The 19,102-nt window shown below is 45.1% G+C and overlaps 1 protein-coding gene across 1 annotated transcript in view; it reads left to right on the top strand.

Moving 5' to 3' along the window:
• Nucleotides 1–19,102, top strand: part of Pde11a (phosphodiesterase 11A) — a 223,371-nt gene that overhangs the window by 182,461 nt on the left and 21,808 nt on the right. The window contains exons 14-17 of the mRNA XM_032902539.1: nucleotides 1,684–1,761; nucleotides 3,364–3,427; nucleotides 9,926–10,000; nucleotides 15,038–15,121. Of these exons, the coding sequence (XP_032758430.1) occupies nucleotides 1,684–1,761; nucleotides 3,364–3,427; nucleotides 9,926–10,000; nucleotides 15,038–15,121 (301 nt within the window). The remainder of the gene's footprint in view (nucleotides 1–1,683; nucleotides 1,762–3,363; nucleotides 3,428–9,925; nucleotides 10,001–15,037; nucleotides 15,122–19,102) is intronic.

Below are 19,102 nucleotides of genomic sequence, written 5' to 3'. Positions count from 1 at the left end.
TGACCAATGTGGAATGACAGCTAACAAATCAGTCACCGTTAAGTCCAGGTCAATGTGAGTCCAAGCCCATGCCCTTCCCAGTCAGCTGCCTCCCGTTCTGTTTTGAAGGGGAGCAGGCCAAGTGAGGAAGATGGTGAGTCATACAGAGTAGCGGACTGCAGGTACCTGCCCAGCATGAGAGGACGGCAACGGCCTGGTTCTTCTGTGTGAAATATCACCTCTAGTCATGTGGTGGGCATGTCTGAGAGATCATCCTGGTCTGTAGTATGGCTGTGTCCTGGATCCGTTTGAAGAGAGTCAACCTCTGAACCAGAACCTCTGTTATGCAGAATAAGGAAGGGAGCTGCATGTTGTCGGCCTGACTTGTTCGCATCTGGGTAAACTTGCTCATCACTCTAACCAGTTGACAAGGAACCCAAAGGTGGTCAACTTCTCTGAGCGTCTCAGATCAGACGCAGGGAAGCCTGTCCTCTGCACATGTGTCACTCAAACCTCTATAGGTTTCTAAGTCTGTGCCCTGGTTGACAGCATGGTCAGTAAACCCTGATGCTACTTCTCAGGGTGTATTTCTTTAAACATCCGCACTATATAGAAGTTTAGGCAAGCTTTTTCCACTTTATTATTTCTCAGAGTCTTCTAACGGCTGCTGTGAGTTTTGTGTCCAGGAGAGCTGCATTACGGCCAGCGCTATATGATGAGCCACTCTTAAGATAGCTGTAGGGTGGAGTCTCTCTCTGTACTATGGAAAGAGACTCGTCACAGTTGTTAAAGTGCTCTCTCGTTAGTAAATGCCAAGACGGTAAAAACTTGGGAGATGACTCTTAAAATGTTTGTGCTCTTTTATTTTTCTCTCTTTGTTGTGACAAATGACAAGTTGTGAAAAGTTTCAAAACTAGGAAGTAATTACATTTTATAACTCTAAGATAAACCTCATTTATCTTTTCCATCTATCTGTAGGTGTATAAGCAAAGGCATAGTGATGTGTGTGTGTGTGTGTGTGTGTGTGTGTGTGTGTAACAATTAAAATATCTATATTCAGGCATTGTGCTATTTGCTTACATATGCCAACTGTCTCATTTAACACTCCCAGGAGGTCTGTGAGTTAGAAAATTAGATGCCCAACTGTACCTTGGGAAATTGAGGCTCAGAAGGTCTCAGTAACTTCCTGTAGGTGTAACTGAAGAAGCTACCGTTTAGTCACGGCTACTCCCAACCTGGGGACAGCCATGAATTTAAGCGCGAAGGTGGTAAAATTGTTATTTTCTGAGCTGGAAAACAGATCTTTATCTTGAATATACTGTCAAGGAGTTGATCTTGCCTTGAGTCTCCCATGTTGAGTAATGAAAAGGTGTTCTTAAGTTGTCCCCGTTTCCTGTCTGTCCTTGCTTTTCTCTGACTTTCCGCAGCCTAGAGACCCACAACACACAGTCCTGACCGCACTGTTTTATGTTTTATGGATTTATAATGTCCTTTGTTGTAAATACATTTAGAAGTGATTGCCACTTTCTCTTGATGTCTCAACCTTTTTAGGTGATTCATTTTGATACTTCTTTAGCCTTGTGATTTCAAATATTAAGTTACTGAGTTCAGGTCGCCTTCTATTTTCCCCATAACTGTGTTTATCTCACTCCAAAGACTGAGAAATTTCATTCCAGGGTTTCCCCCATTCTTCATGTCCTGCAGGAGAAGAACTGAGTTCTTCGAGCTTGTCAGTAAAGGAGACTATGATTGGAGCATCACAAGTCACCGCGATGTGTTTCGGTGAGAAAAAGCATTCCTCCGTGCGGGTTTCCCCAACATTTAGCCACACTTTTTCTGTGTACATTGGGAAAGTTTCAGATTATCAACTGAATAAGTAAAATATTTAGTATTTTAGTATTTAGTAATTATCCAAAGTATGCTCCAGGAAGGCAATCACACAGAGATTATTTCCTGAGCAGGAGACACCACTGTGTGCTACCCACAGTCATGGTTCCTCTTGAACTCACAAAATCTAAAATGCAAATCCTTGGAGCGGGTTGGTAAGTCTGGTAGCTTTGTGATAAACACCGAATCCTGCACCCTTTATTTGCCTGGAGACAGTTGCTTAATGTCTCCGTGCTTTTGCCTGTAAGAATAATAGCATCTAACTCTGTGGCTGCAGTGAGGGTTCAGCCAGTCAGCAGTTAGTCCGTCAGTTAAGAAAGCATTCATGCAGAAACAGGGGGAAGGGAGCACAGCAAGATGCTCCCTACAGAGGACCAGAGCCCAACAATAGACAGAGTCGTCTCCGTTTGCACAGAACTTAGCATACGGGTGTTTGGAGCCTGCTTCTTAAAGGCTGCTCTGGTCCAAGGGGGTAGCGGATGCTGGTGCAGCCTGGCTCGAGCTGTGAATGACCCATTGTTAGCTGGGACTCTGCCCACTCCAGTCCTGCTCTGCCATCTGGGCAGCAGACATGTTTCCAAGATGTTGAGATCCAGCAGGGTTTAAAATGCTAGCTGACAGCGGGACAGCCCTCTGACCTTTCACAACATACCCTTTCTTCTGAGTGTCAGCCTGGGCACCTCCTGGATCCAGTCCTGGGCAACTTTTCATCGTATACGTCCGGTACAGCTGAAAAAAAAAACAAAAAAACAGCAGACTGGAGATGAAAGATATACCTTAACTTTCGCCCTTTTACCACATCTGATAATACTCTCACAACGATTTGAGCTATTTCCAGTGTTTCCATGGTTCAGCATAAATCCTAGTTAAATCTGCCCTTGAAAACCTGATTCATGTCGTACCTGTGTTTTATGTATGCACAGATGAAGGAAAACTGTAGCTGGATACATTTCTGAGAATGTGTATAAAATATAGTAGACTCCAGGCAGTAACCCAGGTGACACAGTGCGGCTCTCTGCTAAATCGTGGCTATGTGGAGCTGTAAACATAAAAGAGCTCCCTCCACAGTGTGTCCCTCACCACTTTGGCGTGGGTTTCTGTCCTTTGTCATCTGCACTAAGTCAGTAAGCAGATTCATCGGCCACACAGTGTCATACACCGAGATCACCTGGCTAATAGTTAAGAAAGGGGAAAGCTTTTTGTGTGTTATTTTAACCAGAGCCTGCTTGACTCCGGTGTAGAAAGAGGGTTGTCTTGCTTTCCTGGATGTGCCGCAGACAAAACAAAACGGAAAAGGCGTATGAGGAAGATGTGAGAGGCCTTTGTCTTCTAGGCAGTGTCTGCTTCACGATGGAGAAGCAGAACAGTGTGGCCCCTTGATGAGAGAAGAAAGTGTGGGCTGGCCCCAGCTCCTTATTTTTGTATGGACCTAGGGTGAGTTTGCTTAGGAATGCAACAGAAGATTATTCAGGCTGTTTGTTCTCTTCTGTTTTTCAGATCAATGTTAATGACAGCTTGTGACCTTGGAGCCGTGACCAAACCGTGGGAGATCTCCAGACAGGCAAGTGGTGATTAATGGCAGAGCTCAGCAGAGGAGGGACAGAAGGGGGGCACAGAGCACTGGCCTCCCGCACTGAGACCAGGGTCTTTGCAAGGTTCTGGTCTGGCACGTAGCCACAGCGTCTTACCCCACAGCCTTTCTCTCCAGTGCTCCCACTGAACAGGGCTATTTCTGGCTGCGAGATTTTTCTAATGTGCCAAACCTGAATAACGCGTTGACCATCCCTTAAGCTACACAGTTTGCAATACTGTTTTTGAATACGTAGCCGTGTTTTAGCACAAGAGCCTGTTTATTGCTTCTGAAAAAGAAAATGGGAAAAGAGAAACTCTGTTCTTGTTTTCAGGTACTATTTAAGTGTCAGAGGGCTCTAGTGCCAACATGTGCAGTGTCCCACTTAATTTCTATCAAGACCAATAATGATCAGTGCATAGTTTCCCAGTGCATGAAAGCATTATTTTTAAGCAACAGTGGTTTTGAATAAAGCAGCTCCCTACCTTGAGATCCTTGATTTCTAAGAGGAGTTAGTGATAGCTCTTTAGGTTTTCTCCCCCTCTTTGACTTAATATTATTTTATTTTCTTAAGACAGAGCAACTGTATAGTCTCTAGGTTGCTCTCAAATTCTTTGGTTCAAGTGCTGCTCCTGCCTCAGGCTCCTGAGTATAGGACTCGCTAGCACCAAACCCACTGAGTTTTATGAGACACCTGCTATGTAGACTGTAAGATCCAAAACAGTAACTTGGGATCTTAAAATGACATTTTTGGGAAAATAAGATGTAGCCATGTATCAATAGATGACTGGTTTGTGCATATGTTGTTTTATTCAATCTTGATTTTAAGAACCTTTATGGTAGGTATACAGTAGGCTGAGTAATTGTCACACAAGCGTAGCAAGTCATAATCCCAGAGGCGTATAACCATGGCCTGAAAAGAAAAGGACAGTTGTCTATACGCAGGAGTACATGTAGTAAGGATTTGCTGAGGGAGAAGAGCCTGGAGTATACAGATGGGTTCCACATCTAGTCACAGGTGTCCTTGTAAGCGAGCAGGGAGCAGAAAACTCAGAGTGCAGAACAACAGACAATGTGAGAATCATACAGATACTGACATGTTCATGTCTACAAACCAAGGAGTGCCACTAGCAACCAAACACCAGAAAGGGGCAAAGAACAGAAGGAGCCTTCAAAGGATCACACCACCAACCCCTGGACTTCTGCCTGTCAGCCTGATCTGAACCACTGTCCCCAAAACTCTGCAAGAATAACTCCTGTTAGCTTAGCCAGAGTTCGGAGTGATGTTTGGGAGTTCACTTCACATAGAGGAAGGATGGGGCTTTGGATAAGTAGCCCGAGGTCTTCCATAGATGGTAGCTGGTGGATTAAAATAGACACTCACTTCTTCTCGGCTTCTAGTGGATCACTGCCATTGTGACCCAACCGACACTCAGACCAGGGGCTTGAGTGTGACTCATGATTCCTTGGGTTACAAAAACAACGAACGAAGAAAACACAGAGGACCTTCAGGGAGCATGGAGAAGGAAGAAGGCTATGGGGCTGTGAAAGCCATTGTTGGTCTTGGACAAGTGGCTGGAGAGTGGCCAACAGCCGCAGGGGAAAGGTTCCACGCTGACTTGATCTGCTGGAATGACACCGACTCCTGAAGAGAGACTCATAAACTGAAAAACTTAGAGCAAAATAGATCCCAGCAGATTAGCAGCAAGCCCTCATTCAGGAAGGGCCAGGCTTTTCTCCACAGGCTGAAGCCATCTGCAGTTCTAAGCACCATGGCTTAAACAGGTCTAACCTTTTGACATGGTGACAGGAGAGTGTCATTTGCAAAGCTCACGCTCAAGAACCATGAAGTTACAACAACGGCAACCAATGTATCATATTTTAAGTGAATTTATAATTTTTTGCTAGGCTACACTCATAGTGGCTGGCACCTCTGTTTTGATTCTGGGCTGGGATGATGGACCATGAGGGTCTGACAGTAGAAACTAAATGCCTTCAACAGGCCATTGGTCCAGACTTGTTGCATGACCCCGTTCCACCAAGAAGTGCAATCCATTCCTTTGCCCAGCAAGTAGAAAGTCAGAAACAGTTTGTGAGAATATGTCTAGCACAGTTTACCCTTCCAATCACCAGAAATGTCTGTCCAAACAGACAAGCATCCTCTCCCCAGAGAAGACAAACTGGGTGGCCCATGAGTCAGGGCACCAGGCTCAAAGTCTACAATCTCCAGATGATATGTGTCACCCTACAGCAGGTCTAGATGCAAGCCGAGGACCTAAATGTTCCCAAAATACAGCATCAGACAACCACCTCCACACAGATTACCACCACAGCTTTCCCAAGGAAAGAGATAAAGGACACTTGTAGCCAATGGTCTGTGGCGATCCCAAGCCCTCCAGGTATTCACCATGAGGCCTCCACCAACAGTGAACCTGGTTCCTTGTGGGATGCTTCCCATCCCCATCCCCATCCCCATCTCCACGCCTACGCCCATGCCCACGCCCACACCCATCAACCACCCACCCCCAACTCGACACCACACCTCCACCCCACACCCATCCCAATCGTGGCTTTCTTTCCAGGGCCATTTAGTTCCCCTAGGGAAATGATTCCTTTTCCGCTGGGCCACATTATCTGAAGGTTAAGCAGCTTTCTCAGCCTACTTCTTTCCTGAAGATTGCAAGCTGGTTTTTATGTAGTCACAGACTTATGGTTTCTTACGCACTAAAGTATTCTTAAATATTGAACAAAGTGGTTCTCCTCTCCATATGAACATCTTAGATTCTTTTTGCTTTCCGACATTCAGGAATAGACAAATGTAGTAAATCTGTTTCTTTCTTGTGTCCTCATTTGGGGCCCTGAGACCTCGCAGGCTTTCATAAGAGAACTATGCCATTATGTTACTTTATGAGCCATTTTTTTTCCATTTGAAACAATTTTGCTGGGCCAGCAAGATGGCTCATCAGGTAAAGGTGCTTGCTGCCAAGACCTGAAGACCTGAGTTCTATTCCCCAGACCCATAAGGTGGGAAGGAGTACCAACTCCTGCAAGTTGTCCTCTAACTTCCACAGGCAGAAACACACACACACACACACACACACACACACACACACACACACACACACACACACACACAATTTTTTAAGGTCATTTTAATTTATTTTTTAAAAAGAATTTTCTTTAAGTTACCTACTTCATTCAGCTATTTTATCCAATAAGTATGCTGGCCATAATGTTAATTAAATTCTTATTTCAAAGCCGTCTTAATTAATATGTTTCATCTAAAGCATACCTTAATTTTAATATTTCTAGTTTGGAATTAAGAAACAGCTTTATCTCCATTCCCACAGCACTGGATTTTTCTGTTCCCTTTCATCCCTTATTATAAACCTGCTAATCTTTTCTGAGCTCACTGTATGAATGCCCGGGGAAAGAGTCAATAGCTACATTGCATGCTATTAACATTTGTTTTCCAATCTCTTTTCTTCAATTCTACATCCCTTAGGAATAGTATCTGTTCTCTGTCGGTGATACTGCACAAGGATGCATAACAGACTGTCCTCTGTACGGCCTCATGTCTGTCTTATCCCTGGTCATCACCACGATGATGCTATGTGTGTTAAGGTTCTCTCTCTCTCTCTCTCTCTCTCTCTCTCTCTCTCTCTCTCTCTCATTTATTTTCTTTTCCTTTTTTGTCTCTTTTCCTCTTTTTTGTGTATGTCTTTTTAACCATCAATATCTTGCCTTAATACCAATTCTCTCCTATACAACATTAGGCTGGGCTTTTGCTGCAATAGTAAATACATTCTGAGTTTCAGGACCTGAAAAGAATTTGCTTCTTCTCACATCACAGTCTGGTGTGGACGGGACAGTTCTCGGCCCTTTGAGCTGTTGTCAGTTTCACTGAGACACAGTAGAAGTCACAAAAGGTCACATAAAGAATTTGTGTAGAACTAACACCTTTCAACTTCTCTGCCCATCCTGTGTGAAGGTAGGACTTAGAGGACAGGCTGCCCAGAGGCAGGTGGCTCGGCTAGGAATTGCAGAAAGCGCAGTGCTACAGTAGCTCATGTAGTGGTTGATTACAATAAGCAGAGACAACACTGGACATCAGCTTCCAGCCTCTACATGTACTCGCACATGCATGTGAGTACACCCACATCTGCCGACACATACGTGCTGGCTGGTCTTCTGCCAGCTGGGTACGAAAACTAGAGGAGGGAGCCTCAACTGAGAAAGTGTCCCTGTAAGATCCAACAGTAAGGCATTTTCTTAATTTGTGATTGGTGGGGGAGGGCGTAGCCCACTGTGGGTGGGGCCATCCCTGGGCAGGTGATCCTGGGATCTATAGGACAGCAGGCTGCTTTTTGGTTGTGATGTTTCCTCACAGCAATAGGAACCCCAACTCATGGAACATGCAAATACAAATATGCAAACTCTTAAAAATAAAACGCAAGTGTATGCATTAATGTATATGTTTATATTAATATCTTCTTATAGAGTTTTAAGTTAAGGTTAAATTTTATTATGGGTGTTTCCCCTACATGTGTATCTGTGCATTGCATGAGTGCATGGTGCCCAAAAGGCCAGAAGAGGGTTTCGAATTCCCTTGGACCGGAGCTCCAGACAGTGGTCGGCCACCAGGGTGCTAGGATTCAAACTTTTGTCCTCAGGAAGAGCCCTCTCTCCAGCCCTTGACAATATACTTTGAGATAGAATCTTATGCTGTACCTCAGGCTGGCCTTGAACGTGACAACCGTCCTGACTCAGCCTCTCAGGCGAGGCGTCTTTCGGAGATTCTGTAGCTCCACTGCTAACTTCCTAGACGTTGGTTTTATTTTTAAAAATCCTCTTCAGAATGTGTCTTAACTGGGATTAGTGCACTCACCCATCCTCAGGAACATGAGTTTAGGTACATGGGTTTTCTCAGTGACACCACACACACACACACACACACACACACACACACACACATACACACACCATGGCCTGATTAGCATCTCGGCTTCCTTCTTTAATGAAAACTCCAATCGGGAGCCACTTAATGATCCTGACGGGGATTTTTAAGTACAAATGAAACGAGTTCTAGTTAAACAGTGAAAGGAGCAGAGGGGGGTAGGTGGGCGACTTTAGGAGAAGAGCAGGAGTTCCCATTAGTGTCTTTGCTTTCCAGAGAGCACACAAAATTCCTGCCTTGGGTGCCTTGTGTGCATTTACATTAATGCAAAAGACAAGGCTTCAGAGGCATCGGAGGGAGGGTCGTGGGGCCTGGCTAATGAGACTGCAGGGGGCTGTTTCTTCTTTAAAAGCAAGGCCAGAGGAAGAGAGTCCAGAGTGTAGAAGTTAAAGGTAGCGGCCAAGGCTGGAGAGGGGAGACCTGACCCAGGTCCTAGAACCTGCAAGTGCAGGGGCACATGAGGGGGCTTCAGATCACTTCCTACCACCTCGATGCTGAGGAATTCTTGAGTGGGACCCACGCTTCTTATCAGAAATGGTAGAAATCTGACCTTACTGGATATTCGAGGTTTTTAATACTGTGTATTGTTACTCTCCCCTTTATCATGTGTGTATATACCTGTGTAAGTTTGAGGTTGTCTTTAAATTTTATCATCCGTCTCTTCAGATACATATAAATAAAAACTCCCTTTTTTTTTCTTGTAGAGCCGGGGCCTCACACACATTAAGTCTATCACACAGCTTTTTCCCTGGGCCTCTTTCCACTGTTTGAGATATGTTCCCACTAAATTCCGTAGGTATCTTTGAACTCACCCTATAGCCAGGCAGGCCTTGCCTGTCAAACCCTGAGTAGCTATAACTATGGGCCTGCGGCACCAGGCCTGACTTAGAAAAATTACCTTGATTTTGTGTACCTGAGCAGATTAAACCATCTCACTTTCGTAAAGCAGAATATTCTCCTCTTCTGTAAGAACATAAAATAGAGAAAAAATAATTTGGTGGTCCAGGCCTTCTTGCTGTCAACCATCTAGAACTTTTTCTCCCAAGTCTTTGCACCAATCCCAGAGAAATGGTCATTCAGAGATTGGCTAGCTGCACATCCTAGTGTCCTCAGAAATATCTGCTCAGCGTTTATCTGCTCTAGCAATTTTCTATCCTCAAATGATCCTGAGAACCACAAACTAAGGGAATAGAAAACAGCCTGTTCAGTGTGACCATGGAGCATCTGTGTTCACAAGTGAAGGGGGAGGAAATACAGGTGCTGTAGCTGGGGGTGGCGCAACCGTTGCATTGTGGGTATAAGGGCCTGCAGTGGTGCCATCAGTTAGCATGCAGTCCGTGCACGTCAGTGCAAGCAGGCAATTAAGTGAATAGCAACTGGGCCCTAATCAGTGCTTTCAGTACCAGACTCAGGCAGCCTAAAGACCATGCTCTTCAAATTAAGATACTGACCATGCACATAAGCCAGAAAATAACTCCCACATCCCATAGGGTACTACACTACAAATAAATTCAAACGCTTCTGTGTTTCAGGTGGCTGAACTTGTCACCAGCGAGTTCTTCGAACAAGGAGATCGGGAGAGGTCGGAACTCAAGCTCACCCCCTCTGTAAGCCTGTCCTTTCAATTTCACTAAGTACGCTTTTGAATGGGATTTTCAAAGGTTACTCCAAGCCTTGAAATGGGGGAAGGCTGGAGAAGTCCTGGCAGTTTGAAACTTTAACTAAACAGGAATGCTAAGCCCGTGTTCCTGGGTTTCTGGCTGAGACTGCTGAACTGTTTAACGAGCTGAGCACCCACAGCAGGGCAAGCAAGCGGGCATGGGAGGGGGCGCGTGCAGGGCAGAGTTTGAACATCTCGGAGCCAGCGCTGGCACTTCGCATGTGCCCACCTTGAACAGGAAGAATGGCAGAAATTAAAATCAAGAGCTTCCCAGCCTCCAGCAGCTACCCAGGCTTGCTTGCTTGCTTGCTTGCTTATGGAAGTATGGGGATCCAGGTTCTGGTGGCTGGCATGCTATTTATGTTGGATTCCGTCCCCTCGTGCAATGCCTATATGAACACCAATGACAAACTGGGGGTGCTGCTGTCTCATCCTTCAAAGTAAGGAAGCCCTGGACACCACCCTAGGGAGGGGTCAGACTCTTCATTCCTTCCCTGTTTTGTTTTTTAAGATTTATTTTATTTATATAAGTACACTGTAGCTGTCAGACATACCAGAAGAGGACATGGGATCCCATTACAGATGGTTATGAGCCACCATGTGGGTGCCAGGAATTGAACTCAGGACCTCTGGAAGAGCAGTCAGTGCTCTTAACCGCTGAGCCATCTCTCCAGCCAGCCCCTTCCTTCCTAATGAGCAGCTAAAACAGCTCCCCTGGTCACTCTGAGAGGGGGCAAAGTATTTTAAAGCGTAACCATGCAGCCAACACAGTAGGTCTAATGAAGCACAAAGTGTGCGTGAATTGTTTGAGGATTCCAGGTCACCCTGTCTTGCACACTTGGCAATATTAGTTAGATCTTTGAATTTTCACACACCCCCACCTTGCTGAAATTCAGACACCAGAGAAGGCAGCAGGACCCTTTCCAACCTTGAGCAGTTTCACTTGACTGAAACCACAGCCAGTAGTAGCCTTGCTCAGGTCGACCCTCTGTCAGTTGCTTACCTGGAAAAGTCTAGAGGACCACAAAGGTTGAAACTCACACCAATCATCTTAGTTTCTATGGGGTTGAAAAACACACTTTAGTCTTTCTGGTGCTTGTACCAGATTTCGTTTTGAAATGAAAACCGTTGGTTTAGAATACATATAGTTCATTTGTAAAGCCTACAGCCCAGATTTCTCTAGGCTACGCAGCTACATTAAAATCAAGGCTTTCCCTTCCCTCTGAAAACTGTTCCTGGGGCACTCACTCTCTGCGGGGTTTACAATGCAGCAGCACAGGTCATTTAGTTAAATGGGAGAGAGAAATAAATTGCCAGTGTCCGGAGCTGGCAGCGCGGTGTTGCGGGACTAAGGAGCTTTTATCTGTAGGCTCAGCTAAGGCCTTCTCTGGAGACATAAATGAAATTAATTTCATGGTGGTTCTGTAGCTATAAACGCTACTCTCTCCTCACAAAAAGGCTACTTAACATAGCTGTCTCCTCCGGAGAAGTCTGGCCTTCCCTCACAGACCCAGCAGCAGAACCGTCTGTAGTGCACCCAGAGCTGACACTGCTGGCCTCCTCATCCTTTGGTTTTTGGAAATCGCCCCTTTGGTGCATGGTCCAGAGGTCATCCCAGTGACATTCTGAGACCAAGCAGCTGGCCGGACCACAGTCCGAGGTTTGTGTTAGAAGCAGTGAGCTGATTAACAAAACGGGCTTGAGCACTGACATGTGTCAAGATGAAGCGCAACACTGTATCCAGAAATGAGGGGACACCATCTTCCCTGTCTCCAGAGGACCCTAGGACCTTGTCAACTGTTGGGGAATACTCATGAATAAACACATAAGCATATATTTCACTTATGAGCACACTCATGAACAAGCACATAGGCAATAAGCACACAGGAAGATTGTTATATTTGTATTCTGCTCTGAAACTGTAACTAGATAAGTCTGCTACGTTTAACTTTACAAGAATAAAACAAATATTTTGGTAGCTAAAAAAAAGAATCTTTAATCATCACAAAAAAATGCAAATTGGAACCACCATGAGGTATCACTTCACACTCTCGAAGAGACAGACCATACAAACACTGGTATGTTTTCAGAGAAGCTGGGACTCCGTGAGATATGGGGAGAAACGTAAGCTAGTGCAGCTACTTTGAAAACCAGCCTCAAATCCTCAAAAGTGAGACATAGTGCTGGCAAGGTGGCCTAGCAGATAAAAAGTATGTACTGTACGAGTCCGAACCTGAGTTCAAGCCCTGGATCCCACTGAGAAAGGAGAGAACCAACTCCCAAAGGCTCTCCTCTTACCTCCACGCACATGCCATCGTCGTCGTCGTCGTCGTCGTCGTCGTCGTCGTCGTCGTCGTCGTCGTCGTCGTCGTCGTCGTCGTCGTCGTCGTCGTCGTCGTCGTCGTCGTCGTCGTCGTCATCATCATCAATCATCATCAATTTAAAAAGTCTAATATAAATGGTTCAAAATGGAGTTACCATATAATCCAGGAATTCACTTCTAGGTTTATCCACCAAGGAAGTAAGACACACACCCACACACACACACACAAAAAAAACTTGCACACAACTGTTCACACCAGCAAATCACAGCAGCCGAAGAGTGGAAACAACACAGATGTCCATCAACTAATGAGTTAATAAGCAAAACGTCATATATCCCTACACTGAAATGTAATATGAAAATTATGAGTGAAGTGAATGAATGAGGTGATGATCCATGCTACCTGCATATACCTTCAAAATATGCTAAATGGAAAAGCCAGTGTTTCTGGGCACGCTAGCCCACACCTATAATCCCAGCATTCCAGAGGCGAGGCAAGGGGATCTCTGTGAGTTCGAGGCCAGCCTGGTCTACAGAGTGAGTTCCAGAACAACCAGGGCTACACAGAGAACCCTGTCTCAAAAAGGAGGAGGAGGAGGAGAAGGAAGAAGAGCAGGAGGAAGAGGAAAAGGAGGAGGAGGAGGACCAGCAGATGCCTATGCCAATCCCAAAAGACCATGAAAGCCATGTCCATCTGTACATATGATTCCATTTACATGAATCGTGCAAATAAAATAGACAAATCTGTGCATGCAGGAAATAAGTTGCTGCTTGCATAAAGCTAGAAGTTTGCAAAAGAAAAAGATGGAGTTACTGTTATCGATACGAATTTTAAAATTGTGTGTGGTGATAATTATAAAGTTCTGTGTGTACACTGAAATTTCTTGAATTTTTTAAAGCATCTCTATAGAATACTCATCAGAAGCAGAAAGCTAAATAAATAACTCAGATGGAAAAAAATAATTTTGGAGAAAATAAACCAGGCTGCTTGCTGTTTGGATGTGGTCTGAGTCCTGGGGCTTTGTGTGCTAGAACCTAATCCCCATTTAGTGCTGACAGCACGGGAACTTCGTCCTGCTCTGGTGAGGAGAAGCATGGGCTTCGAGAGCTTATTAGGACTAGATAGGTTCATTAGGAGGGAGCCCATGACCACATTAGTATGGACTATAGGAAGGGGAGAGACACCCGGAGACATGAATATGTGTTCCTGGCCTGGTGCCATATGATGCCCTGTGACTCTTGGGGCTTCCAGCAAGAAGGCCATCAGCAGAGGCAGCTCCAGCCTCCACAGCTATGAGCCAAACAAACCTTTTTCCTCATAAAGTTACTTGGCCTCTGGTTTTTTGTTATAATGGCGCAGCATGTACAGACACACGGAGATTTTTTTAAGGGACATATTTAAAGCAAGCTTTAAGTATTTCAGAAGACTTGTCACTTTCTCCAACACATTTCACAGTCTTCTCTACATTCCAGTCATTTTTTTAAAGGGGAAGCAGAGCCCATGGGAGCCAATGGCTTCCCACTTACTGTAGAGATATTTTCCTCAGATCCGGCCACCGGTGGTGTCCACCACACATACCCACACTGAGGCTCCTTAGTCTGAAGGATGTAGCCTTCCTTTCCAGGATCTGAGGACTAAGGCTGAGGCTTTGAACTTGCCATCGTGACTGTAATGGGCATCAGAACGGTGTGAGTGCTACCTCTCACCTGGCTTCTCCATAAGACGAACTGTAACTAGGCAGCGCCCCTCTTCTGGATCAATAGACACTGGGTGATGTCATGGGCGATGGCCTCTCTCTTTTTTTTTTTGGTTCTTATTTTCCGGAGCTGGGGACCGAACCCAGGGCCTTGTGTTTCCTAGGCAAGCGCTCTACCACTGAGCTAAATCCCCAACCCCGATGGCCTCTCTCTTAAAGAACAAAGTGAAAGACCTCCTCACTGGAGTTGAAGTGGCTGTTTCTTAAGAAATACAGTTTTAGCCCTCCCATTCCAACTGATTAAAGTCTCTCCAGTAGAAATAAATCACTGTGGCTTTTAGAAATGCATGTAAATTATATCAAGCATATAATGTCATAAAATTAAAAGGCTGGGTTGAAGAAAGGAGGGATGCCTGCCGCCACCATCCATCCAAGGACAAATACTTAGCCACCTACTAATTACAGAACCTTACCGGAAAACACAAGATCGCCGATAGCACCCAACCCTTAAAATCATCACGAATGCAAAAGAATCTATGTTTAATAAAAAAGGGGGGAAAAAAACAAAAATCACTGTTAAGGGCTTTTTCCAATCTGACTTCTTCTTCCTACAGAAAGGAAAGTCTGCATTATTTTTGCGACAATAAAATGTGCCTCCCGTCCCCTTGACTTGTACCCAGTCCCCAGTGACCTGGTGACTTGATTTAGTAACAATTACCTGTACCTGCAGATGGATTTTGGCCCTAAGGTGTTGCAAGCCATAAAGCTCAAATAAATTCACTTACAAATCTCATAAGAAGATGTGAAGAGACTTCATTTCATCTCGTAGATACAGGGAAAGAAGCTCCGTGTGGGGACTGGGACTTGTGAAATACCCCAGTGGTAAAGTTCTGAACTGTGTCTGACAGAGGGACTGTAAAACGCTCCAGCGAGTGAAAGCAAGGTTTCTGCTTCCTCACTCTAGGCTATTTTTGACCGGAACCGGAAAGATGAGCTGCCTCGGCTGCAACTGGAGTGGATTGACAGCATCTGCATGCCTTTGTATCAGGTACTGCTGACTTGTGAGTGTCTGCGTGTGCTGCCTGAGGAGAGCCTGGGGAAGGTCTGCTCAGCCAGGGATTGTAATATTTGTCTCTTCATTCCCCAAATGCTGCCCCATGAACACAAAGATGCAGCCGTAGCGATATTACCTCAAGAAGAAAAAAATACATATATATATATATATATATATATATATATATATATATATATATATATATCAAAGGCCCAGTAACTAAGGAAACTCCCCTATATGTTAAAGTATCGAAGGCTTGGAGAAGTCTAGTAGGAAAGAAGCATACTTAGCCTTGATTGACTCTGCGTTCCTCAAATGGAAATCTTTTTGCTTTTACATTTTATTAATATCATGAGAAACACCAGAATTTCATCAAACACGTCTTTCTGCCCTGACCCCAGGGCCTGGACCACTGGGCTTTGTGTGGGAAGCATCTTCCATCTTTAAAATCTGCCTCCTTCTTTAAGCAAACATAACCGTGCGGAGCAGTGAACACCGAGTGAGACCACTAATGAGTTGCTGCTTCACTGCCTGGCCCAGAACACGCCCGGGGCAAGGAGACGTGTGTCAGCTCTGAGTGGTTCACATTCTGCTCCTTGGAGTTTGAATCAGGGCTGGCATCCGCTTGCACTAAGAGTTTGCTGCGCGCTGGCTTTTAATTCTGCTGCTAAGGCTCTGCTTTCATCTGCGAACCCCAGTGAGTTCTTTACCCCCGACCTAGCTCAATCAGTGTGAGCTGCTTTCCCAACGTCAGAGAGAGAGATGCACGCAGGGTAGGCAAAGCTTCTTTAGTGCCTCACTATCTGCCACTCCATTAAGAACACAGGATTGTTTTTTAAGGACCTCACAGCCATTAAGTCTCAAACTCACCCACCACTTCATTTTCAGTACTTTTAGAGACCTGTCACAGCCCCCTAAAAACAAACAAATTAGAATGTTGTCTTCGAGACAGAAATGTAACTTTAATAACCACAGGCGAGAAAAGTAAATTCACTTGTTTCGTATAATCCATTAAATGCCCAATATCATAAAACCAGTCAGATACAGTTTTAGAATAATCTAAAATCAATTGTTATGGTTACAAATGACTATAATATCCTCTCATCTAATAATGAAAGATTAGACAAGAAACACTGAGAACGATGTGCTTTATTATAGAGGATCCTAATTCTCTTTTCTTCCTGTCTGCTCCCCAACCCTTGGCATTGAATAAGCAGCCCCCAGGTAGAGCCCACAGTTGCTAGCCAAGTGCCTCTGCTTTGCCGAGTTGACCTCGGTTGCCTACATGACGTTATGGGTGGATGGCACTCAATTCCCTGTGCATAGGTGTTATGGGGACGGATAAGTTAATCTTTTACTTAATACATTTCTCCTACTGGAAGTGAAACTCCAACCCCAGTGCTGATGAGGGTCGGCATGCGGCTTCCACACTGAGTCCATCGTGTCATCGCTACGCGCAGTTCTTTGAGCCTACCATGGCCTCGCTACCGAGCACATTGAAATCTTGGGGTTGAAAAGGAAGTCACTTGAAATTAAACAGGAGAGATTAATGTTGAAGATTCGGGGAATAATATGTCCATGGCGCATGACATAGCGTCCCAGTTTTTTTCCCATGTGTGCATTACTCCTCTGTGAGGTTGGATGTTCTCATCTGCAGGATGTGGGACACACAGGTGAGGTGGCACAACTGCACACTCATTCCCTGTCCTCCTCAGCTTCCACCTTTGCTCTAGCATGGAGACTTTCCAGCTGATAGATTTTCTACTTCCGGTGAAAATCTATCCCTGTTTGGTTGGCTCTACCAAAAGCCATGGCAGAGCTGGAGAGATGGCTCTGTGGTTAAGGGCACTGCCTGCTCTTCCAGAGGCCCTGAGTTCAACTCCCAGCAACCACATGGTGGCTTACAACCATCTGTGAAGAGATCTGTGCCCTCTTCTGGCCTGCAGGCATACAAGCAGGCAGAACGCTGAATACATAAGAAAGTTGCTCATAAAGCTTATGCTTAGACCTCACTGCTGTCATCTTCTTGTGTGACAGTGAAGAGCTTGCTCTTTTTTGATTTCTTGTCACCTCTATATACATTTCTTTTTAATTTCACAATTTCAGTTGTAAAATCTTTATAGGACTTTGAAACCAACTGCTCCAAGAGCTATCAAACTGAAAACACAGCCAGCGTTAAAAGAACCTCTCATCGTCTCGGTTGCACTCTATCCGGGGTGATGTTAACTCCCCCCACAATACTGTTCAGTGGGCTATCTCACACTAACTGATGTGCTCCCAAAATGAAATAATAATAATCAGTTCCTGGGCAGGAATCACGGCTGCTGGGCAGACAACAATCTTGGTGCAACTACAAGGAAAGTCACTTATGTGACACTGGTCCCTAAGGCAAGGCGCTTGGGACCAGTAGGGTTGGCACAGAAAGGCCATTTGGGTTTAGGACAGAAAAATGGAATACTGAAGTTCTGAGAGGACAGACGGCAAGTAAGGTAGTATGCAGCCGGGAGAAATCCCTGCTGTGCATGGGCCAGAATCACATAGTCTGAAATGCGGAGCAGAAGAATCCAGTTGGGTCTTGCTAAGATGACCCCTGAGGGGCATGGCAAAAGGGCAAAGAATAGTCCTCAAAAGATATAAAACATGCAAAACCATGGGCTCCAAGATGGCAGGCATGGGTGCAAAACACTCGTATAGAGTCCAAGCAAAGAGACTGTGGTGGAAAGGGTTGGGTGCTCCTTTGTGCAGAACATGGAGCATGGAGTTCTGGGTGGAGGCTGGAGAGGCTGGGGGATGCTCTGTCTAGGGCCGGGACAGCTGGGGGCTGCAGGAGGAGGAGGTGACCATCCACAGGGCAGGAGATGTATGGGTTTAAGGCAGCATCTTCACTCCATTGAGTTCCACCGGGTAATTCAGTTTTACTTTGTGGCTTTAAAAGGATTCTTCTGTCGAACATCCTAATTGACCAAGAACTTTCTGCTTGTGCTCCTGATTATTGAATTCAGATCTCCTCCAAGCACAGAGCAAGAGGGTTCCTACCCCCAGGTGCCTGAAGAGGCCCGTACTTGTATGCATGGCGGAAACCCACACCAGTACATTCTGACGCCCGTTGGCTGAAGGTCAAAACTCTTGTCTATTGGATAGTGTTAGTCTTCAGGCAATCTGTGACTGTGTAGAAGGGAAACTATGGGGAAGTCTCACTCTATTCTTAGGGAGCTACTGAAGGATTAAATAATTGGGCTTAAAGTGGCTGACAGAAAAACATATGAAAACATGTAAGGGCTGGGGATGTACCCTTGGTACAGTGGGTGATTGATTATATGATTAAATACCTGTACATAGATAAAGTCAATAAACAATAACCCTCAGACCCTGTGCACCCTAGAAATGAAGCTGGATATTTCTATCTGAAATGAAAATCAGACACTCATAATATTGCTTTAGCTCTGTAGAGCAGCTGGGAGGGCACAGTGGGGACCACACCTATCTCTCTGGACAGTTACAGGAGACATGACAGGGCTGTCTGCACATGTTTGTGTTTAAAACATGGAGTTCCAAACTTTTGGAAAAAAAAACAAAAAACAAAGAGAGGGGGAGAGAGAGAAAGGGACAGCAACCAGGCAGAAGCCATGATTTATCTGTGACAGCATTTTAATCAGGAAACATCTAGGAGGCCCAGAGCAGGCGGGAAGCATTAAAGCGTGTTCCCCAGGAGAAGTCTAAAGCCCTGGTTAGTTAGCTCTGTCCTAGCAGGATGTCTTAGAGGAATACATTGACATCTGATTCTGGAGCTTCTGCTGTCTTTACACCCTGCTGGGGAGCCATTAGCCTGCTGCTCAACATCTTTGGAAGAAAAAAAAAGTCAGAAAGAAGAAGGGAAAAAAAGACACTATCAAAGTTTGGAGTCACTGCGGTGGCAGCCTTAGGGATAAACAGAAACCCCCTGTCTCACTGTCTTCCGAGCTGCTGTTTGTAGGA

This window comes from Rattus rattus, chromosome 5, assembly GCF_011064425.1.
Source record: "Rattus rattus isolate New Zealand chromosome 5, Rrattus_CSIRO_v1, whole genome shotgun sequence".
NCBI lineage: Eukaryota > Metazoa > Chordata > Mammalia > Rodentia > Muridae > Rattus > Rattus rattus.
This window is presented reverse-complemented; position numbering and strand designations above follow the sequence as displayed.